The sequence below is a fragment of the Microcaecilia unicolor genome, chromosome 2 (genome assembly GCF_901765095.1).
Source record: "Microcaecilia unicolor chromosome 2, aMicUni1.1, whole genome shotgun sequence".
NCBI classification, from domain to species: domain Eukaryota; kingdom Metazoa; phylum Chordata; class Amphibia; order Gymnophiona; family Siphonopidae; genus Microcaecilia; species Microcaecilia unicolor.
The window spans coordinates 535,102,348-535,127,970 of record NC_044032.1 but is presented as its reverse complement, the minus strand read 5'-3'; the positions used below and the strand labels follow the sequence as shown (position 1 = coordinate 535,127,970).

General features: G+C 39.3%; 1 protein-coding gene across 1 annotated transcript in view; it reads right to left on the bottom strand.

The window, feature by feature from the left end:
• Positions 1-12,580: 12,580 nt before the first annotated feature.
• Positions 12,581-25,623, bottom strand: part of NWD2 (NACHT and WD repeat domain containing 2) — a 28,204-nt gene continuing 15,161 nt past the window's right edge. Inside the window, exons 4-5 of the mRNA XM_030192193.1 lie at positions 24,273-24,862; positions 12,581-18,262 (exon numbers count right to left, since the gene is read on the bottom strand). Coding sequence (XP_030048053.1) covers positions 14,321-18,262; positions 24,273-24,862 — 4,532 coding nt within the window. The 3' untranslated portion in view covers positions 12,581-14,320. The remainder of the gene's footprint in view (positions 18,263-24,272; positions 24,863-25,623) is intronic.

Genomic DNA, 25,623 nt, shown 5'->3' with positions numbered 1-25,623 from the left:
ACTACAAGTGTAACAGGTAGGGGGGCATGAGCCTGGGTCCGCCTGCCTGAAGTGCACTGCATTACCCACTAAAACTGCTCCAGGGACCTGCATACTGGTCAGGGAGCTGGGTATGACATTTGAGGCTGGCAAAAAATATTTTTAAAGTTTATTTTGAGGGTGGGAGGGGCTGGGGGAATAAGGGGAGGTTATCCCCGATTCCCTCTGGTGGTCATCTGGTCAGTTTAGGCACCTTTTTGAGGCTTGGTCACAAGAAAAAATGGACTAAGTAAAGTCGGCCAAGTGTTCGTCAGGGACGCCCTTCTTTTTTCCATTATCGGCCGAGGGCGCCCATGTGTTAAGCATGCCCCAGTCCCGCCTTCACTACGCTTCCAATACGCCCCCGTGAACTTTGGTCATCCCCGCAATGGAAAGCAGTTGGGGATGCCCAAAATCTTATGCCGATTTGGGCGTCCTTCTCTTTCGAAAATAAGCCTGATTATCTACTTCTATAACTCTGAATCTTTTAGATTCCTTAAAACTAAAGGAAACCTATGGACTGTCTCCAAGAATTTTACATAGAAGTGCTAAGTGCAGCCATTTGTTTCTCTATTTGATGGAAGACTTTGATCTCACAGGCCTGGTCTGAATTTACAACTTTAAAAGGTCTGTTCTTTCAGCTATTAAAGCCTTAACCCTGCATTGCCAACTAGGAAGACTGCTGATCTACAGGGTGTACTCCAACGAGTGGATTGCAGCGCCACCCAGTGAAATTTTGCCTAACTAGCTTCTGACACAAAAATGTGTCATGCAAGCATCCCAGTGGTGTGTGGGAGAGGAAACCATAACCCCCACAAACCAAAGAGAAGGCAAAAGTGCAGGAGGTCAAACACCTACATAACAGTACTTAAAAGATCACCTCATTGTCACACCAAAGCTACCCACAGCACCCCCAGACCATCCTTGGGAACTATAGGACTGGTGAATGCCAGATCAGCTGCAAAGAAATCCTCAGTGATCCATGATGCCATAAATGAACAGCATCTTGACATCCTAGGAATAAGTGAAACCTGGCTAGATGAAAGTGGAGGTTTACCACTGACTGAACTATGCCCAACAGGTTTCAACATCCAACATCAACCAAGACAGGAAGACAGGGTAGAGGGGTAGTAGTCTTGATTTGGGACACAATAAAACTGCACAGAATATCCATCCCCCATCTACATGGATCAGAATCTCTTTTAATCCAACTTGAAGAGGAGAAGCCAATCTGACTGCTCATGGTATACAGAGCACCTCATAACAACACATTATCTGTGCAAGAACTCCTAGACCTGATTACTCAAGTGACCCTGAATTACCCTAGGTTGGTGATCATGGGAGACTTCAATCTACACATCAAAACCCCAGATACCACCACAGCTGCCTTTCTGGACATGATGACAGCACTAGGATTTACACAGGTGATCAATTCTCCAACCCACGAAAAGGGTCACATACTAGACCTGTTATTCTACAAAGGGGTGGATATCCCAGAATTCTGGGATAACAGTATTGAAATAACACCCCTATCATGGTCAGACCATTTCCATTTAAATTCTCCCTAAGTGACCACCTGAAACAAATGGCACCTCCCAGAGTTTGGAACGAGATCAGAGACAAAAAAAAAAGCTGACTGCTGAGAATTTCCTAGAGGCCTTGGACTATCCACATGTAGATGAAAAGACAACAGTGTCAGAACAAGTTGACATCTGGAATATACACTTAGCCAAGACCTTAGAGAAAACAGCACCACAAAAAAGGTCTTATGCCCCACTCACAAACGCTCACCTTGGGTTTTCTCCAGAACTTCGGATCCTTAAACACGAAGGACGAAACATGGAAAGGAGATGGCGCAAATCTCACCTGGATGAAGACAGGCTAAACTGCAGGAAGCACATGGCAAAGTACCGCCAAGCCTTAACCAAAAAACAGTATTTCTCTCAATGCATTGCACGGGCTGCCAATTCAACCAAGCAGCTGTTCAGTATAGTAAATAGCCTACTGCCATCCCCCACAACAAAACCAGCCTCCCCAGTCTAAACTGAACTGCAATGATTTTGCTGCATACTTTGCCAACAAAATTAAAAGTCACCACCAGGATTTACAGGCAATCCCACCCAGTGCCCAACCAGTCAATCAGGGGTGCACAAACTCACCTCCTCCTAACAGAGACAGATGGAACACTTTTAACCTAATGACAGAGGAGAGCCTTGATAAACTCCTAAGAGACCTTCGACCAACTACCTGCTCCCTCGATCTCTGCCCATCAAAGATAGTGCAGCAGACAAGTATGGGCCTTATAGAAGGTGTCACAAAAATTGTGAACACCTCTCTTTCTAATGGGCAACTACCAACAGCATTAAAAAGGGCAGTGGTACACCCTCTGCTGAAGAAAAACAACCTTGACCAGGACAAACTTGAAAGTTACAGGCCAGTATCCAACATCCTGTTTCTAGGGAAACTCATAGAACAAGCAGTCTGTGTTCAACTTAATGAATGGCTAGAAAAGAGTAACTGGCTAAATCCATGTCAATCTGGATTCAGACCCGGTTATGGAACAGAAACGGTCCTCATATCTCTGCTAGATGATCTTCACAGAAACCGAGACAAGGGATTCGCCTTGATGTTAGTACTGCTAGATTTCTCAGCAGCTTTTGACACTGTGGATCATAATATCTTGCTAGCACGACTGACAGAAACAGGTATCAATGGTACGGTACTTGCCTGGTTCATAGGGTTACCATATGGCACCAGAAAAAGGAGGACGGATTGAGCCAGCCGGGTTTTACTTCCATTGCTGATCCTATCAGACAGGCAACAATCCATAATGTTTGGCAGCAACTCATCACCACCATGGACACTGACCTGCGGGGTACCACAAAGATCAATACTGTCACCTATTCTGTTCAATATCTACCTCAAGCCACTAGCTGAGCTGATTCGGTCAATGGACACTCAGTTCTACATCTATGCGGATGATGTGCAGATACTCATACCCATTGAACCTGACTTACCTACAGCCTTGAATAAACTGATTACTTGTCTAACATCAATTCAAGCATGAGCTAAACACAACAAACTTTGCCTGAACCCAAGTAAAACTGAGCTTCTCTGGGTCCCTAACACAAGTGGATACATACCTGACATCAAAATCCCTTTTGGGAAGTATGAACTCCCCCTCAAATCACAAGTCAGGAACCTTGGAATATAGTTAGATTCAACACTTACTCTGATTCCACAAATCCAAGCAACCTTCAAGAGCTGCTTCTACTATTTGCGACAGCTAAGTTGCCTCTCTCCTTACATTGAGAAGGTAAATCTTATCCCAGGTGTGCATGCCATGGTAACATCAAGACTGGATTACTGCAATGCACTATACAATGATCTGACTACAAAGGGCCTGCACCAGCTCCAGTTGATTCAGAATGCAGCAGCAAGACTCATAGAAGGTTGCAAGCGACGTGACCACATCACACCATTTTTGCAAAAACTTCATTGGCTACCAGTACAATACAGGGCTAAATTTAAAATTCTATGTCTGATCTTCAAGGCCCTGAAAGGAAATGGCCCCAAGTATTTGAAGAATAGGATGATCCTCCACACACCGCCAAGGACACTAAGGTCCTCCCAAGGACTTTCACTAACTACACCCTCTCCAAAAGACATTACACGATGTGATACCCGCAAGTGAGCCTTCTCCAGAGTAGCCCCCACACTATGGAATGCATTGCCTGAAAGGCTCCGCTTAACACAAGACTATCTCTACTTCAGGAAGCAGGTGAAAGCTTGGCTCTTCAACCAAGCCTTTAATGGAAGAAGTAACTAACTTGTTAGTCTCACTCACACACAAAAGGATTGACTCAGGCTGCACATACTGCAGTGTGACATGTTGATCCACTCCTAGCCTGAGATAATATTTAACCATCTCTCTGACCTCATGTGCAACTTTCTTCAAATCAGTCACCTTACTTTCAAATTCTTCCTACTTTCTCACTCATCTATATGTTACAACTTTGCCTTACCCTTCACTACCAATTATAATGTTCTATTATGTATTGTGTTGTCATTGCAAGTAGTATACCATTCAAATCCTTATAGTATTTATCACGTGGTATTCAAAATATCCTGCTCCAAACATTCAAATCTGGTTGTTTACCAATTTTTATTAAATGGACCTCAGAACTTCCCAGCTTGGCTGTTCTATTCAGCTCCAGTGAACAGCTTGAGCGCACTTATGAAAATACAATGCAAACTGCGTTCTGAATAGAACAGCCAAGCTGGGAAGTTCTGAGGTCCATTTAATAAAAATTGGTAAACAACCAGATTCGAATGTTTGGAGCAGGATATTTTGAATACCACGTGGTAAATACTATAAGGATTTGAATAAGAAACCAGTGGTCCCTATTTTTAACATACGTAAGTAGTATACCATGCCATATTTTGCCTTGTTACTTGAATATTTTTACTGCTGTAATTGCCTATTGCTCATGTTTGATTTATTCTTATTGTACACTGCCTTGAATGAATTCCTTCAAAAAGGTGGTAAATAAAGCCTAATAAACAAACAAACAAACAAACCACATTTAAGGCACTTCTCTGTCCATACACAGACTTTGAATCCCTGACAAGGGCCCCCTTGTTTCATTATCAGATGTTCCCTCTGTTGGCTAAATAAGCAAAATTAGGAATTGTTTGGTGTGATTTGATTTTTGCTTTCCAAATTATAGTATTTCATGTGCTAATGTTGGCATTAGCACATGGCCATTTATAAAAATTATCAATGGAGCACTAACTGCCACATATTTTATAGGCATTAAGGGCTCCTGTGTTATCCTTGTGCTAACCACATAGTGTGCTGTAATATGTGAAAGTTTCATGAAGGGGAGAATGCACAAAGGAAAGAGGATGGGATTTGGTGTACTGCATTTCTGTGGTCACAATCAAAAAGGTTTACATATGTAGTTATTCTTTTTTGTCTACTAATGGCATTCTTATATTGAATTTTATTATTGTATTTTATGTGTTTTATTGTATTACTGTATACCGCTTTGACCTTGTTTAAACCAATAGCGGTATATCAAATTTGAATAAACATAAACATAGGTATGTATTTTGTACCTGGGACAATGGAGGATTACCAAGTTGTGGGAAAAAGGACCTTGCGCTAGCAGCGGAGGGGAAGGAGTAATTTTTCCCGCGCGTCAGGGCCCTTTTTAGTGCGTATGATTTTATGAAGGATTTTGTAGTATATACTTTGGTGAAATGTATTTTGTCTGTTGTCATCTTTCTTTGTCTTTTGATTACTGTGTACACCATGTTGAATAGTCTTTATCAGGAAGATGATATATGGTAACATAGTAACATAGTAGATGACAGCAGAAAAAGACCTGCATGGTCCATCCAGTCTGCCCAACAAGATGAACTCATGTGTATACCTCACCTTGATTTGTACCTGTCTTTTTCAGGGCACAGACCGTATAAGTCTGCCCAGCACTATCCTCTCCTCCCAACCACCAGCCCTGCCTCCCACCACTGGCACAGACCGTATAAGTCTGCCCATAACTATTCCCCGCCTCCCAACCACCAGTCCCGCCTCCCACCACCAAATCTGGCACAGACCGTATAAGTCTGCCCACCACTATCTTCACCTCCCAACCACCAACCCCTCTTCCCCCCCACCGGCTCCGCCACCCAATTTCGGCTAAGCTTTTGAGGAATCATTCCTTCTGCACAGGATTCCTTTATGTATATCCCACGCATGTTAAAATATATAAAAAATCAACAACATTTTTAAGGCTCTCAGGGGGCTATGGGGCTATAATAGAGACTTAGCCTCATGTTAAGGTGATGTGATGCCACGACCAGACATTTGGCCCTAGGATGGAGGTGGTATGGGGCTACAGCAGTGCACTTAGCTCTTTTTCAGGGATTGTGAATACACATCAGAGCATTTGGCCCTTTCTCAGAGAGTGATATGGTATTTCTCACAACAGAGCATCAGAGATGTCAAGAGTGGACCTATTTAAAGAGTAACATTTACCATCCCAAAAAGTGAGATTTTTTAAAAACTGTGTATCCATAGCATAAATCTAGAAATATTTAAATGTCAGGTTGCTTTCCATGAAAGAAACAACAAAAAATTATATTTGCCTTTCTTCAGTGCCTCTGAAAGGATACAGTATACCTGGTGAGAGAGGGAAAAATACAAGAGGCAGAGAGTACACTGATGAAAAGACAGGCAGAGAAATAGAGAGCTATTGATATAGATGGGGTGTATGCGTGTGTGTGAGAAAGAGAGAGAGAAAGCGTTGTGTGTCCTTCATTTTGTATGTCTTTCTTCTCCTTATCAGCTCTCTCTCCTCACCTTCCATACCTTTGAAAAATACTTTTCAACTTAAGAATGGCCATACTGTGCCAGACCAATGGTCCATCTAGCCCAGTTTCCCTGCCCCTCCATTGGGATGTTTTGCGAGGACGTCCTCAACAAAACTTGGGCATCCCTTTTGATTATGCCCCTCAAAACTCCAAATGCCACTTTTTTTCTCTTTCAAAATTGAGCCCATAGGTATCTGTCAATGAATGGTGCCTTTGATGCCTTAGGTGCCAGCTTATAGAATTGCTCCAAATGTGTTTGATAATCTTTTTTTTTGAAGATTTAGGGAAGTGACATTAAATAGATTTTTCCAAATGGTGTTTGTTGGAAGAATAAAGTGATGTTTGACTTATCTTCATGAATTTCATTGGCTTGAGAAAACATATGATATAGGATGAGAGGTATGATTTATGTGTGGCATTTTTCATAAAAGGCATTCAATATCTTTTATAGGTCAAAGAATTGGATAGTTGACAGTTAATTGATGAACTACATAACTGATGACTGTGAATAAGTATCCTTTAGGCACTTCATTTTGCATGTAAGTGAAAGCATTATGGGTTAAGCTGATCTTTGTATCCCTCCCCCACCAGGGAACCTATCAGTTCTTTATCCTAGATTCCCCTGAAGAGGTCAAGTGAAATAAAGCACATACACAAAATGTATATATAAATAAAAGCAAAGGCTAATGTGGAGCAAATTCCTGAGTCTCCTGAACCTATGAGATTCTACAGGACTGGCTCAGAGATACACTTCAGCCCTCTTCTTTTTATTGGTAAGCAATCAAAGCCACATCATCATTAGATTCAGGAATCACATGTTATCAGCATCACATGGAAAACATTACTCATTACCTTTCTTATGAAAGTTCAGCAGAATCATGGAAAATTGTTGTAATATCAGAACATGTCAGCAGTTGTCTAGCCAGCATATTAGTAAAATTTTATCTTTCTAATTCACGTCAAGTGTCTAGTCAGGCAAAGGATCTTGAGTCACTTAATGCTGACAAAGCTATGATTTCCCAAAAGCAATGGGATCATGGACACGGCCTAGTTCTGTGTTCTTTATCATTCTGCTAGACTCAGCTGTTGATTTAGAAATATGTGTTATGTCTAGCATCTATCTCAAGTTATTTCAACATTAGATGAATGTCCAGTAAATTATTATTATTTTAGTTGCTGTAAGCAGAATCATCTAGCTGCAAGCTTTTTGTCTCCCCTGATTTAATTGTTACATTAAATTCCTGGGCAGCTCCTCATGATCATTTTCAACCCGGACCCGGGGGTTTCTATTCTCAGATAGATTTTCCAGACATCATAAGAATTTTTGATGTGAATGGAAGGAACAGCTATTGTTCCTTTTGCTTTTACTAGAGTTTATAAGGTAATTCCTTATCCAACTATCCAAAATACTTGCCCCTGCTGCTTGGGACTCAATTCAGTATTTTCAACACCCAGAAGATAAGTCTTGGTTTTGATTAATAATTCATGAAAAAATATTTTTCAAAAATAACATTATTATAGAAAAGGAGTTTTTTTTCCAGACCAAAAATTAGATGAGTAAAGCACTAGATATGAAACTGCTTTTAATTGCTGTCTGAGGTCTTTTATTCTTCTATTAACATATAACAATAATATAAAATATATAAGACAATGTTAATAATTAATAGAGATTTCCACTTTCTATAGAGATATATTAAAATTTAGAGGAAGTTGCTGTGGTTATTTTCTATTAACTTCTTCCCAACTTGGAACATTTGTGTGACTAACATATCTTGATGACATAGAGGGGTATAATCAAATGGTGCCGGCCATCTATATGGCCGGCCATTTTCGGGGCCTGCTCCGCAAAGGGGCGGTGCCAACTGTATTATTGAAAAAGATGGCCGGCCATCTTTTCTTTCGATAATACGGTTGGGGGCCGGCTAAATCTCAACATTTAGGTCAAATGTTGAGATCGCCGGGTTTACAGATGGCCGGCTTCAAAAAAAGTGGAAAAAAAAATTGAAGTGCTCATCAGTGACAGCTTTTTCAGTAGTACCAGTGGGATTTGAACCAGCCACTTCTGGATTACAAGATTTGTGCTCTAACCACTTGGCCATAGCTCCACTTATGTGGATGTCCCTCCCTTTTGATTATGCCCCTTCACGTCTCTTCTCAGCACATCACAGACAGGGGTCTCTCTCAGCGACTCACAGACAGCTAAATGCGCTGTGATTGGCTGAGAGAGCCCCTGTCTATGATTGGCTGAGCGAGACCTGAAGGGGCATAATCAAAAGGGAGGAGCAGCCAAGTAAGTGGAGTTGTGGCCAAGTGGTTAGAGTATCAGTCTTACAATCCAGAGGTGGCTGGTTCAAATCCCACTGTTACCACTGAAAAAGCCAAGCAAACATTTTTTTGATTTAGGATGTCCCTGACGAGCACTTCGATTTTTTTTTTGGGTGGGAGGGGATTGGTGACCACTGGGGGAGTAAGGGAAGGTCATCCCCGATTCCCTCCGGTGATCATTTTGTCAGTTGGGGCTCCTTTTTGAAGCTTGGTCGTGAAAAAAAAAGGGACCAAGCTGGCGAAATGCTCGTCAAGCCTGGCTTTTTTCCCCATTATTGGGTGAAGCCTGCCATCCTGCGAGCCTGCCCCCATCCCGCCTTCACTACCCTACCGACACGCCCCCTTGAAATTTCGCCGGCTCTGTGACGGAAAGCAATTGAAGCCGGCCAAAATTGGCTTTCGATTATGCTGATTTGGCTGGTTTCAGGAGATCGCCAGCGACCTCCCGATTTGTGTCGGAAGATTGCTGGTGATCTCTTTCGAAAATAAGCCTGATTTGTCCCAGATCACAAGGAGTAGTGGTAGAATTTGAACCTTAGCTTTCTTGGTCCTTAGTCCATTGCTCTGACCAATAGACCACACCTCCACTGGTAGTACTGGTGGTTCTTAAACATGCAGGAGCTCCTTGCTTGAGAACAAGTGTCATCATACATGCCTCTCTTTCCCAGAATATAGAAATTAGCTGGCAGATCACAGATAACCAGGCCCTGGCTTGTGTAGGACACACAGTGTGTTCAGCAACTGTTTGTTCCCCTTCTGAGCCTTTGAGTCCTTTTGGCCTCTGTCATATTCCCCAGGCTGAACGAAATGAGGAGAAAGTGTACTGGGCACCTGGAGCATCTTGAGCTGGAAACGCACCCTGTGCGATATCCCCCTCCCCCCCCCCACACAGTGCTCCTACCTTACCCACTGCATCAAAGCCAAAGAGAGGAGGCAGTAGATAGGGTGCAGACCCCCCCCCCCCCACCTCCCTCATGGCCTGTGCACCTGCACTGGTTGCACATACCTCACTATGGCCCTGCTGAGCACTGGATTCAACTCACTCTTGAGTGCAGGAGCAGCAGTGGGGGAGCTCTGACAAGTGACAGCCAAGGTAATAAACCGAGGCAGCTTCCCACACTCTGTGGAGTTCAGCTTTCTCCTACGCCCAGGAGTCCTCAAAGATCTGTAATTGTCCCAGGCTTTCTTGAATTCGGATACTGTAATCACTGCAAGAATATCCTTGGCCAACTTTAAATCTAGACTGAAAGCCCACCTCTTTAACATTGCTTTTGACTCATAACCACTTGTAACCACTCGCCTCCACCTACCCTCCTCTCCTCCTTCCTGTACACATTAATTGACTTGATTTGCTTACTTTATTTCTTGTCTGTTAGATTGTAAGCTCTTTGAGCAGGGACTGTCTTTCTTCTATGTTTGTGCAGCGCTGCGTACGCCTTGTAGCGCTATAGAAATGCTAAATAGTAGTAATAGTAGTAATAGTACACTTTAAACTGCTGAGGCACCTTGAGACTCACTTATGGCTGTGGGATAAGGTGGCTGTTGTGACAAAAACTAAAACAGATCTGGTGGTGTTGTCCATGGAATCTTGTACTCCTGGTAGCTGGGAAGAATGGTAAATGTTTTTGGAAATGCTATTCCCACCTCCACTCAGTCTAAGGAATCAGCTGTAAAAGATTTGTCTCTGCCTGTTGCTCTAAGTTGAACTAGCTTATAGACAAGGCTGGAATGGACAAAAGACAAGCTAGCCAGTTTGGACACTTCAAAAGTAAGTTCAGAATTCTCCTGAAAATCAAGATTGTTCACTTTGATAATTTGATACCTATTCTTTAAAAAAATGTTGTGACTGTTTTGAAAATCAATAATTCCCAAATCCATTGGTGCTTGTCTCCTCATTCATATTGTTTTCATAGAGAGTTAGTATGCACTAACCATTACTAAATACACCCCATAGTCTACCTTGCTGCTTCCTGACCTTCTATTTCTTCTATCCCAGGTCTATTTGGAAGAATGTAGATCTTCTATTTTTTACATCAAAGGTCCGAAATTATGGAATGCATTGCCCATTGAACTTCATTTGATATAGAATTTAGATCAGTTTAAAAAAAACTTTAAAAACGTATTTATTTTCTCAGGTTTTTGGTTCCTTTATTGTATGATACTGTTTTATTTCAATAACATGTTTATTTACTTTCTAGTATGTTTTATTTTAAGAGATATAAAGCAAATTTTTGTATAGTTTTTTGAGTGAAATAGTTTTTATTGTTATGTTTTTTGTTTTTATACTTTGTATGTGATTTGTTCCCCGCTTACACTTTTACATATATAGCGGGTTATAAATAAAGTTTTATAATTGTTATTATTATAATCTTCCTAGTATCTTTTCTATTCTACTGCTTCCAAACCTTTTTCCCCTTTCCTTCATAGTTCCCCTAATCCTTTTTAAATAGAGCTTATGGTCTCGACCTACTCTTAGGGCTCTCTTTACTAAGGTGCACTAGCATTTTTAGCGTGTGTACAAAATTAGCGTGCACTGTGTAGGCACCCATAGGAATACTAACGCCCTAACGCACCTCTAGCGTGGCTTAGTAAACAGGGCCCTTAGGGTCATAGTTATCAATGTGGGCTACCATTAAGATGGGTTATTTTATCACTAACTCATGCTGTTTCAACACAGGTCCCATTTTATGCTGCGAGGCCTAGTTACTAAAAACTGAGCTTATCAGTAAATTAACGTGTTTTAACGACAGCCCACGCTGATACATTTTCCCTTTAATATGCTTAAAAAGCATCACTAAGGAGCTACACCATAATAAATAATGGATGGTAAAGCTTGTAGTTTGACTTTGTCTCCCTCAAAGAGGCATGAAAAAGTCATGGGGCCAATATTCAAAACAATTTAACTGGGTAGGAGAGGCTCCTGCTAGTTAAATTGCACTGAGCAGGCCAGAAGGGGAAGTCCGTTAAAAACTAAGTGAAAGTCGCTTTAATCTTGCTTATATGTATTTGAATAAAATCTTTTCAGGAGGTTTTTTAGCTGATGATGATTGCATGAAATCCCACGAGTATATGGTTTTGTAGCCAATAAGGAGTCAGTTCAAGCTTTTCTTCTCATTTTTAGAAACATTAAGTCAAAGAAAAAGAATAAAGAAAAAAATTAGGTAATTAAAAAATTGATGCAATTATTAAAGATTTAATTGATTAAGAAAGTGACATGCACAAATTTAAAAGGGATTATTATAAGTTGTCTGAGTAAAGCTATCCCTGTGAGGCCCAATTTATATATTTATAGAGGATTTACCAAATAATGCCAGGGTAGTCCAAGGGCAGAGTCTGGTTAGAGCTAAGAGTTATGTGGGCATCAGTGATATTCAGTGGCAGTGCCCACAGGGAAGGGTTGCATAAAGAGCACTCAGCTATGGTGGTACAGCACTGAATATTGGCCATACCTGGATATCTTATGTGTGCTACTGCTGACCTGGAAATTCACTGCCAGTGTCAGGATAGGGCCTGGTACTTAATATCTGGGACTAATTTAACTGACAGCAGTCAGTATTAAAAAAAAAAATGCTTATTGCTACTGACTGAATATTGATCCGCATATTATTTTCTCTTATTTGAGTCTATTACTCTTTCTCAGCCTATTGTGTTTATTAATCATTCTTAATCAACCGGGTTTGCAAAAAAAAAAAAAAAAGGTTGGTTTTTTTTTGTTCTTGCATAATATTTCCTCTATCTATCTATCTATCTATCTATCTATCTATGGTAAATTAATTTGAAATTTACAAAATGTTGTTCAGTTTGCTTTATTCATACAAACAATGCATACACAAGACTGTATATTGTTTGAAGACTGCAATAGATTTCTAATTTAACAACTCTCTAACAAAATTTTACTAATTTAACATTTATGAAAATATAAATCTCTGACTGGGTAGTTCATCCCAACAATACAAAGTTTACATAAAAACATTCAGTATGATCTATTAGCTGCAAATAGATTAGGAAAAGTCATTCAAGTCACTTGGTACACTACATTGGCTTTTACACAGGACACCCACATGTTACTGAAAACCCTAGTTTGGCATTAATTTGAAATTCTGAACTTTAGTGGCACAGAGATCTATGTATTCTAAGAGAAAATTGCTTTTATTAAAATTCTCTGTAAAATTTGCCAACAACAAACCATGTGCATGACTGGTAAGGAGGTGGGAAGGAGAGGTGCAATGGGGCCTTACACCTCTGAGAATATCAGAAGTCACTTCTGTAAGCATCTTTGTAAAATTTGCAGTAATTCACAGCATCTACCTTAAAATGGATAGCACTGTGTGAAAGGCTCAGAACAGTCTTTAAGCAGGAAGTGGAACACAAGAAATAAACAGGAACACATACAGGATGTAGAAATAAGAAATTCAATACAAATTGGAACAGTAGAGAGCCTTTGGACATCTTGTATGTGTTACAGCACATAAAGCCTGTAGGCATTGTGTTAGTCCCAGAGTATTTGGTCATTTGATCTGCATTTAACACAGGAGAGAACAGGGATGGCAATAAGGCAAATGTTATCAACATTAGTACATGTCATAGCTGAAGACATTCTTCTAAGACTGTACCTGTAGGGACAAGCGAGATTTCTCTTACTTAAAAGTGAACCTTCCAATACAAAGAATGACCTGAACAGATGCCTGATTGTCTGTAATGCCCTTCTTATTAGGAAAAGTATTCATTACATCCTAGCACACACTGGGTGACAGACACATGAACAATGAATTTCCAATGTTAAACTCTGTATTGCCTATATAAACCAGGCGATATGTAATTTTTATTGTGTGTATACAGAAACCAGAAACATCTACATGCAGCTACTTTTCTTGCAGCTTTAAATTACTGAAGCTAAACAAAGGCTGACCTGTGGCACATGTGTAGTTGTGAGGGTGGTAGAATATCTGCTTCCTAGTTCTTCTTACATGTGATCGTCTACTTGTTTTTAACTTTGTATTTCTTTAAATGATGGTGGAATGCATCAAGTATTTGATTTTGGCAGAATTCAGTAGGTCACATGTTGTCACTGTATTATTGAGGGGTACGACTTAAGTAGCCATCAGCAGTACATAGGTGTACCCTCAAGTTGGTGGTTCCCACACAACGGGCACTACCTGAATTAGTTCAGCACACTTTGGGGCTCAATTCTAAAGCACTTACACTTACAAAATTCCATAGGTTACTATGGAACTTTGTAAGTCTAAGTGCTTTGAAAATACGCCTCCATGTATATTAAATGGGAGATATTCATCTGATTAAATCACTGATTACCCCAAGTTCATAATTTCTTTTCACTTCAATTAAAGTGTAAGAACTAGAGCACTATTGCTAAAATTTATGAGTCAAGGCTTTCCTTCTTAATCCATTGATTAAGACCATGTTTGGAATGCAAAAATATCCCCTGCAGTCCATTGATTGAACATGTCAAAAATATAAGAATGCTGATCATGATAACATGCTGTAAGGTCCCTGTCATCCTTCCTACATTATCATACTGAAGAAGCGAAAGGAAATATATTTAAAATATTTCAAATCTAGTCTTACTTGTACTGTATAATCAATTATTAGCAGCAAAATTTTGCCCCCTGCAGTCCATGGCAGAGCACATTTTATCATAGCAGTAATTATGCTTTTTGGTTGGAGCTATCTCAGTTGTCTCCCCAGGGTCTGATACATTGATGGGGCTATCTCTTGCAAAAACCTCAGTAGACTCTCTCCATATACAATCTGCAGTCACCTTAAAACTGGAATTACTACACTTTGGCCTAATCAGCTGAGATTTGTTGTTGAAAATTTGTCGACTGTTGGATGTAGCAATCTTAATTTTCAGTGCAGCATCCACTCGATCTACTACAGTGTATGTACCTATGCTCCCATCATCAAAGCCTACAATAATATTCAGATGTCTCTGTGAGAGGGCAAGAAAAGTTGGAGTTTTGTAAAGGGAACAAGCACCAATATTTTTTCCATCAGCCAGTCTCATTACAATTAAACTAGACACTGCACCATTGTCATCATCATCTTCGCCACTTCGAAAACAAATGTATACCAAGTAGCGTCCATCTCGAGACAATCTTTGCCTCCAGATAATGCCAGATGCATGAACAACACGAAGTTTGCCACTGTACAAATCAAGCACATTGATATTTTCATCACCACGGGATATAATACCAAGTTTTCCATTTGGGGAGATTTCAAAGTCTTCTAAACTCTTTAAGAAGTTGTTAGGAAGCTGCACACGTCTACAAATTGTTTCCTCTGTAAGACTCCAGATGCTCACTGTTTCAGTAGATGTTATAAAGACAACAAAGTCTGGAGAGTCAGGGATCAATTTAAAATTAACAATAGTTGCACCATCATCACAGCAATACTTCTTGGTTATGCTTCCTGTCCAGAGACTGACGGCTAACAATTTGCTTTTTGTCATTCCTACTACAAAAGTATTTGCAGTTGTTATGAATGCATTCTGTAAGGCAGTTAGAATGTTACAAACTTTGTGTCCTGTGGCCAGTCTCCACACTCGAGATGCATTTTGTTCACAGAGTGATACAACAAACTGATCATTATGTGTAATCAGTAGTTGGGATATCTTTTGTCCACTGATACGGAACAGATTTTCACCAGAAACAGTATGCCATACATACTGGCTACATTTGTCATCTGATGTAACCATCAATTCACCAGAACTTGTGAGCACACAATTGTCAACAATACCTTCGTGCTTATATATTGTTTCAATGAATCCTGTGCCAAAGTTCCACTTATGGACAACATCTGATCCATCAAGTGTGTAAATTTGCTCACCTCTTCCTGGCAGTACCACACTCTGGATGGGTTTGCCAGTTTTGTCAATGTTTGACATAGCTGTGATGATATCCACATCCCAAATAGAAAGGACCCCACTGACAGTTAAGCATAGCAGCAGGTTATGATGATTTGATTTCATTAATTTGACTATGTTTCCTGAGATTTCTTGTAAACTTGCCATACATTGACCTGTGTCTCTCCTCCAAACAAAAATGGATGAGGCATTTTCCATGGACGCAATTATACAGTCACCACTTTTGGACAAAACAGCTGATATAAAACGTTCATTGTGTTTCACCTTAAATTTTTCAGTTACCTTCCACAAACTGGTGTCCAGGAGTTCTATGCTCAGTGCCTTACAAATCAGAATTGCACTTTGGTCTTCAGAAAGCTCAATGCTTACAACATCACTGTCTTCCTTTCTGCAATCAAAGTCTTCAGTCAATTGTGGATTTGTTATTTCTGCAGTATGCCAAACTGAAAGGCTTCCTTCATTGTCTACCATAACTACTTCTTGAGCAGTGTCCAGAATCAGAAGAAATTTCACAAATCCACCTGAAAATTCTGATGTCACAGTTGAAAGTTTTTCACCACTACCAAGATGAAATATTGTTGTGGTGTTGAGAGACTGTCCACAGAATGCATACAGTCCATCTGGAGAGCACTGAACACAAGTTACTTCATACCAGCAGTGGAAGTGGTACAGTGGCCATCCATAAAGTAAATCTATTACAGTAACATCTTTGCTTGCCTCCAACCAAGCAAGTGCATGGGTGCTGGATACAGTAAAACCGTTTATAACGTTACAGCTTCCTCCAATACTACTATGTTTTGACCCTTTAATTTCTACCTCTCTCAAAAGGCAGGAGTTTAAGTTGTCATAGATCAGAAGTGTGTTCTTTGTTGTAGCTACAATAAGGTATTTTTCATCATTTGTCAATTTCATACTTAATATGACAGATTGAGCTGTTGTGATTTGTCTTAGTAGCTGGCGAGATTCCACATCCCAGGTGCTGATGGAACCATTCTCTAACGCAACAATGACTGTACTTGGATTAAATGTAGGAAGAATGTCAGTGACATGCATGTAATTGGAGGACAAAGAAAGCCGCTCAGGGCTGTAAGTCATATCCATGGATGAATGCAATGGAACAATTGAGCAATATTTTGGTCCATCCTTGTCACACTCTAAAAGAAGGTGCCTAAATTTAGTTAATGAACTTGCAACGGGCAGAAGTCTCTGTTGCAGTTCAGCAGAGAGTGACCCTGGATATTTCAGCACCTTGCACTTTATGCTGCGAAGCGTGGCAGCAAGAAATTTCAACTCTTTTTCTTGTGAGTAGTTGTATGCCAGTTCTATATCAGAAAGGGCTTTTTCAAACTGGCCGATTTTGATCATTGTATAAAGCCAGCTAAAGTTCATAGTAATACCATATAATAGATCATCAGTTTTCCCACTTCTTGTCAAATGATGCAAAAGTTCTGTCATTTTTCTGTGATTGACAAAAAATATATCAGGTTCCAAAGGATTGCACTGGAATACCCATGGTTGATCAGGAACTTGACGATCAAAAGAAGCTTCACCACTGAAATGACTTTCCTCATCACTGAGACCTCTGCTTTCGTTATCAAGGCAATCATTCAAGTATTGCTGTTCACTGTAGAAAGGCTTCTGCCTTCCTCCTGACCAAACACCCAAAAAATATTCTGCCATAGTGGTATGCATTTCATGTATATCTTCTTCACTGTGGAGATATAGTTTTTGCGAAATAAGGTGCAAGTGTCTATTTGCCCATACAAGAAGTGTTACATTCCTCACTTGCCTCTCTATCAGATATCCTGCTAAGTCCTCTTTAAGCCTTGCAATGAATATGTATGGTATCCTCAATGGATTGTGTGGTTTGTCACGAACCATTAATTCATTCATAACACTGTTATCAAGTGCTAAAATGTCTTCTAATTCCACTTCACTCAATCCTGCTTTAGCCATTGTAATGTAGCCAAGTGCCCTTGACAAAAGCTTTGACCCACACTTGTTTTCCAGCGCCCAAAATAATTTTTCTATATTTTCATGAACAGTAATGCAAAGTGAAGAATCATCAACATCTTTGTGAGATCTCCAGTTCCTGACCGCTTTAAAGATTAAATTAACAAACATTGGTAGAGTGCACTTTGAAAATGCTTCATTGACATAAATTTGTTGTCCTGAAGTTACTTTCCTTTTAATTCGTAGCAACTGATGTTTCAGTATTTGACTGCACATCTTTCTGTCCCTAGGAATCAATTCAACATAGTTATCTTCTTCATGTATAAGGCACCTAAGTTTCTGCAAAATCCCATGCTTTTTGGGGAGTGTTGATACAATTATTCGTACTGAACGGGGAAGGTGAACAGGAAGCCACCACAATTTTCTGGCATCATCACCCTCTGAAAGTTGTTCAAGGCTGTCAAATACTATAACTAGTGGTCTATGAAATGAAGACTCATTCAACAGATTGATAAATAGCTCTCGAACATCATGGATCTTCTTGGGGAAGCTCTGTAGAAGATATCGGTAGTTAACAGCCAATTGTTCACAAATACTTTTAAGTAGGTACTTAAGATCTGAACTCATTTCTGTAGATCCCAAAAATCGTACAATTACCACAGGGTCAGATTGTGTTCCCATTTCATCCTGAATCCAAGAATAGGCCTGTAAGACAAAAGTATTAAATAGTAAATAAAATTGATTCAAAATACAGCCAAAAATAGAGACAGTTTTAAAACTGTCCATTCTAGGGTGAAGACAGCACATACTTTATAACTACAGGCTTTTTTGATGGATAGATGCTTGCTGGAAAAGTACACATGAACATTTGAAACTTCAAGCTGTGCCTGTATTTTATCCTCTTGATTTAAATGTGCAGCCATTGAGAATGCTTCCTCTTAATGCAAAAGTTACAAACCCAAACAGAATGCATGGAGTAACAAGGAACAGAGTGGCAGTTATTGCCCTCAACATCTTACTGGACAGATTTATTTTGGTCTTTATCTGTCAACAGTTACCATTTTACTTTAAACTCCTATTTCTGTATGGTGTTCCATAGGGCACAGACTTTTAGTTGCACTGAAGACCAACTTGCAGATAGCAGTTAATGTGAGTAAAAGGCATTTTCCCTATGAAAACTACTGAAACATTTATGAAATTTAAGCTTGCATAAATCTTCTTAAAGTATTAAATATTTAAATAATAATTAGTATTTTACATTTACTTCCCTTCAAACCAGATACCAATGCACTCTACAGTTGATCACTTTAAAAATATATATTTAACAACTTCCACAGTAAATGATTTGCAGTATATTTCTTCTGCTGAAACTTTGTTAAAGATTTTGTTGCCAAATGCTAACAGTGTTATGAACATTATCACCTAATTAAAGCTGGGTAAGTAGACACTATTGGAGACAAAGCAAAATACTTGATGGAACACAGAGGTTCATTGCTGAAGGTGACTTGAAGTTGTATTTCAAGATTTCTTCTGAACCACAGTTTTCTATAACTACTGGAGATGTTCCATTCAATGTTCAGCTTGAGGTTAATGCAAGTACAGTAGATATCTTTATTTAACAGTATTCAGTGCATTAAATACAGTAACAATTTGAGATGTTATCTCATACTACTGTATTAAGGGGGCACTGAAGAGCTTCTAAAGATGAGAATTTCTACATCAAATATTTACTTTCCTAAAATAGGTAATGTTCAGAAAGCCCAACGATGATGATTAAATTATTCCTAAAACTTATGAGGTCCAACAGTCAAAAACACTTATGCAATTGGCAACAGGTGCTAACTGTATAAGCACTGATAATTGGTACTTAACCAATTAGAGGCACTAATTGGCTTTAATTAGAATTTATGCACACAACTTTCTAGGCATATTCTTTAACGTGGTGCACATAAATTCTAATGTGTGTAGGCAAAAGGGGGCATGGCCATGGGCATGGAATGGGTGGGTTGTGGGCATTTAAAAAAAACTATACTCACTACTATGGAATGCACACAATAAGTTAGACACAGGTATGTAGTCCTGGTTTTAGGTAGCCTAAATGGGTTTGTCTAAATTTTAGTTACACAAATTGCATATGAGCATATTCTATAAACTATGCCTAACTTTAGGCATAGTTTATAGAATCACTCTAAGTCCGTGGTTTTTTGCCCCAATTTTTAAGGCACCGTTTATAGAGTACCATAGGTTACTATGGTACATTGTGTCTAAGAGCTTTGAAAATGAGTCCCTTAATCTGGTAAACATATGCAGTTGGAAAATGAGAGCACACTACAAAGCCACTGCACACACTTCAAAAATATGTGGAGAAAAATAGAGAGTCCTCAGCTACAACATGGGTTAATAAAATAACTCCTTAATTAGGGGACACTACTACTAACACCAGAGCTTATCTTGTATAATCAATATCAGTCGTTCTCCAGAAAGTTAAGTTTGTATATATCAATTGTTTAACTTTAACTACAATAGTAATGCAATACACGCCATAAAATCAATCATTCATCATAACTCATTCACCACACTATAGCATACTTCACACTCTTCATTCACTTTCACAATCATATCTTAACCGGCACTCCATGGGACTATCATTACTTCATTCCAATGACTAATACAAGGTGATTTTGCAATTTCATGTTGATCACAATATCTGTTATCAAAGTTCATCGGTTCAGACACTCCCTTGAGCTGTAAACAGTTTTTCAAAAAAGTATATATATATAAGGAAGTACTGTCCTCAGTATGCTGTTCATACACTTCAATAGTCTCTTATTGCCTTGTATTTGCTTCACCCGATGACCCTTTCATCTTTTTATATTCGATGATAAAAGTATTCTACTTTCAGCTGATAATGACACAATCCTAGTCCTCACGGAGAACGCAGGAATAAATCGCAAGTCCCAATACCGATTGTCTTTTTTGTCATTCCGATTATATCTTCCACATGAGTTTTCAAAGAACTGAATAGCTCTGGTCGTTGTACTGGAAGTGAAGGGGGCAGGATTGGGACGTGATTTCCCCCCCCCCCCCCCGGATATTTTGTTCCTCCTGATGAAGAGATTGAAATACGGTCCTGTATTGGGGAACAAGCTGAGCTGTCCAGTGAAGTCTCCTTGCCTAGTTCCCTGTATTCCAGCCTGTCCAGTTTGGGGAAGAAAGCCTGTACAGGCAGATAGCCAGTTCTTTCTTAGCATGGGCTAAGGCTCAGTTTAGGATTTCACATTTTTCTGTCTGAAAGTTGTGAACCCCCTGCATGATTTTCATGCAGCCATTTTCTCTTCTATTCCTCCTACCTTGCCCTAGTCCTCTCAGGAGTTTTTTGAACAGATTCAAGGTGTGGCGATGGGGGCGTCTTTAGCCCCCTCAATTGCAACTCTCTATCTAGCCAAATTTGAGGATTCCTTTATATATTCATCAAGAGAATTTCAACAGATTTCGCTTTGGAAGCGCTTTTTAGATGATATATTTTTTATTTGGAATGGAACTCCTCAGTCTTTGCAAAAGTTTATGGTAAAATTAAATTCCTACCAATGTAATCTAAAATTTACATCTAAATCACATCTGACAGGTATTGAATTTTTGGATGTCTGGGTGTATAAAAAACATGGACACTTATGTACTAATCTGTATCAGAAACCTACTATGCGCAACACTTTGCTTCATTTCTCAAGCTTTCATCCTTACCATCTTAAAGCCAGTTTGCCAATTAGCCAGTTCCTAAGAATTAAAAGAATTTGCTCTGAAGAGGTGATGTTTGAAGATCAAGCATGCAAGATGACAACACGATTCTTGAATAGAGGATATCCTATTACGGTTATTAAAAAGGCATATCGTAGAGCAAAATATGCCTGCAGGGACTGGCTGCTACAATATAATGTGCAACAAGCAGAAGACAAATTGGTTTTAGTCATTCCATATTCTACTTTGAGTTTGAATATTAACAGAAGTATACATTGCTACTGGAAAATGTTACAGATACACTCTTGTTTTGAAGATCACCCGATCTGTGCGTTCAAAAGAGGGAAAACAATAGGTGAGATGCTGACCTATAAGAGATTGGACTATGTTGCATTGGACCCTATGACTTTGGGACATTTTAAATGTAATTCATGCCAATGGTGTCAGTTTACGATCGAAGGAATATCTTGGACACCCCCTCGATCTACACAACCAATAGTGGCAAGGGCTCGAACTGATTGTAATTCATCTAATGGTATATATATCATTGAATGTCCATGCCATTTGATTTATATAGGCAGATCAAGCCGCCCGATTAAAATCAGACTGAATGAGCACAAGTCACGGATAAAAAATAAAGTATTGACTGCTCCTATAGTCCAACATTGGATAGAAAAAAATCATCAAATTGAAGATATTAGGTGGCGAATTATAGACTACATTCAGTTAGGATGGGAAGGTGGAAATCCTGAATCTTTATTAAATTATAAAGAACAAAGGTGGATTTTTCATCTACATTCGTTGTCTCCTTATGGACTAAATTCTGAAATAGATTGGTGGTCTTTAATTTGAGATATACCTTTAAGACTACATGATGTTCTCTACTCCCTCCTCTATGATTGGTGGGTCCGAATATGACATGGTTGCATTATAACTGGTGGATTCTATTCAGCTGTGGTTATTTAAGTTGCTGAGGTAGAAGAGACACCGCAGCCATTTTATTTTGATGTTGAAGCAATATCTAAGACGGTAAGTTCACAGTGAGTGAGTATTAGGAAATTTAATTGTTGGTTTGGGGATAATGTTTGATAGATTGTGTTTCCTTCTCAGCAAACCTCTTCCCTGACGAAGAAATTCGAAACCTGGCCAAGTCGGTGGAGGTTTGAAGCTGGAGAACCAATGCTTTATACAGCTGCTTAAAAGCTAAGTTATATTTATTCAATTGGAAGTTTATTATCTGAGAAGTTGGAATTCACCATATAAGAAAAGTTATATTATTGGGAATTCACCATACAAGTAAAGTTTTATATTATTGGTAAAATAAAAAGTAATAAGAAAACGGGTTGAATTATGACGAGTTAAACAGCACCATCACTATGTTGAAAAATAACCTGGATGGTTGCGCTGTTAAAAATTCTGAATATCCCCGATTGATTAAAATGATGACTGTAGAAATGAGCATACTGTGAAAAGAACTGATTACAGATAAGGATGATTTAAATAGGAGGTGTTAGGGATATTTTGATTACTGGATTCTGTAAATATATGCATATGTTACATAGTGGGTATTTCACAGGTAGGCGAACACGAGTGGAGTCTGGATGAAGCAGGGGTGGGACTTAAATGATCCCTATAAACAAAACCAACACTGAAATTTATTTTTTTCAACTATAATTATATTGTACGACATATAAAATGCTTTAAATATTATTTGCTTACTTTATTTTTTGTCTATTAGATTGTAAGCTCTTTGAGCAGGGACTGTCTTTCTTCTATGTTTGTGCAGCGCTGCGTACGCCTTGTAGCGCTATAGAAATGCTAAATAGTAGTAGTAGTAGTATCTCCTTTTATAATACTAATAATGGGTGGAACATAAACAATCTCTGTAAACAAAATTAACGCTAAAATGTATTTTTTTTCAACCATAGTTATATTGCACAACATATAAAGGTCTAGATTCTATATATGGCACCTGAAAAATCAGCACCTAAAATATTTCCACCTAGGTGTATTCTGTACACCGCACCTAGATTTAGGCACGGTTTATAGAATATGCCTAGAGGGTTTACAGAATATGCCTAGCGGGTTTATAGAATACACCTAGTGGTCATGTCTGCACCTAACTCTAGGTGCATCCATTTATACCAAGTAAAACTTGGTGTAAATACCAGCTCCTAAGTTAGGTGTGGAGCAGGTGTATTCTATAACCTTGCACATAGAGTTCTGGAACGTCCATGGTCTGCCCGTTCCACACCGATGTCCATGCCCCCTTTTTGGCAGTGTGCATTAGAATTTACATGCACCATTTTACAGAATATGCCTAGCAAGGTGTGCGTTTAAATTCTAATTAAAGTCAATAACAGTTAAGTGGCAATTATCAGCGCTGACTGGCTTATTAAGGGGGCCCTTTTATAAAGGTGCATCGCGCACCCAGCGTGTGCCAAATCAGCATTACCACCCAGCTACTGTGTGCCCCGGGCGGTAATTCTGAATTTGGCATGCACCAAAAACACGCGGTAGAAAATATTTTCTATTTTTTACCGCGTGGCACTTAGCCAGTGGTAAATGGCAGTGCGCGCGCGCTGCATACCTACTGCCCGGGTAGCACGTGAGACCTTACCACTAAGTCAATGGGTGGCTTTAAGGTCTCAGGCCACAAATGGATTTAAAAAATAAGGCCCTTTTCCCAGGACATGGCAAAAAATGGCCCAGCATGAGCCCAAAAGATGTGCTCAAATTGCTGCAAGCAACTTTTTGCCACGGCTTAGTAAAAGGGCCCCACATTAATTAAATTGCGTGCGCGAATTCAGAATACGACTGGATTTATTCACGCAATTTCAGTTGTGCTATATAGAATCCAGGGGAAATGTTTAAAATATGAGCTCCTTTGATAATACTAATAATATAAATTGATTTAGATTATAGACTTTTTCCTGTATCATTGCCAATACAATAAAATGTATTTATAATATATATTTACCTTTTTTGCAACTTCTGCTAATAGAAGAGTTTTTCCAGTGCATGGGCCTCCGTATATGATAAGAGGGTTAATGTTTCCTGCTTTGCAAGGCAGAATATATTTGTGGACCAGGTTTAGTGCTTCACATCTGTATTCATAGAAAGAGGAGTATGTTTTACATAAAGATAAGTGTTGTAAAACTTCATCATATAAGGAATCCGTTTCAGTGTCAAAATTCTGTTGCACTGTTGCCTGAATGATATCAATCATGTCTTCATAAAATTGTTTCCCAAGTCCTTCCACATAATGATTCTCCACTTCTTGTGAATACCCAAGTTTCATATCACAATGCGTAACGGAAGTGTATACTCTAAGATTAGAAGATGCCACAATGGTTGGTATAAATTCATCCCTGAGTTTAATCAGCTTCTCATGACTTTCTGGGTCTCGGACAATTTTACCATCCACAACATTGCAGTCCATGTATCTTTTCATCTCCGGAAGTTTAATGTAACGCTCAATGTTAGAGATTTTTCTAATGTAGCAAACACACTTTTTAAGGAAGGCCGGTGTTTGGTTTCCCAGAGCAAAATCAAACTCATCTTCAATTGCTGGAAAAAAAAGCAGAATAATGCGAAGACGTGTTTACTTTTTTTTTTCAAAGGAAACAGAAAACATTTAGGGGTATAGTTATCAATGTGGGCTATCATTATGTATTTTAGCACAGGTCCCAGTTTATTCCATCAGACTTAGTTACTAATAACTGGGGTTAACAGTAAAATAACATGTGTTAATGGTAATCCACATCGATGACTACCCCTCTTAATCTGTTTAGTTAGCCTTCTTCCCCCGCTACATTCAGTTCTGCTTTGTTCCGAGCATTCCACATTTACTATTGAGTTTAATTCCTAAAGCATGATTTCCTCCATGACCTGTAGAGAAAAAGCAGAATACACAGCAAAACACCTTTATGCGAAGTGCAAGGAGAATGAAGATGTAGAGGGTGTGACACAAGCTTCAACACAGGGAGTGTCTATCACAATTACTTTATTGTACCAAACAGAGACCCGATATGGGGCCATGTTTCAGTGGTAAGGACTGCCTGCCTCAGGGGGTCAAATATACAATATATATTTTTTGTCCTGTTAAAGCCTAATATCAATTCACTTTTTCCAGGGCCATTAATCAGTAGGAATTCACCAACCCAATGTGACATGCTGTCTGATTGGTTGATGGCTGGTATTTATGACCCACTGTTCAAAGGCCATATGGTATTTATGACCACCATCCAGGGGCGTAGCCAGACTTCGGCGGGAAGGGGTCCAGAGCCCGAGGTGAGGGGGCACATTTTAGCCCCCCCCGGCGCCGCTGA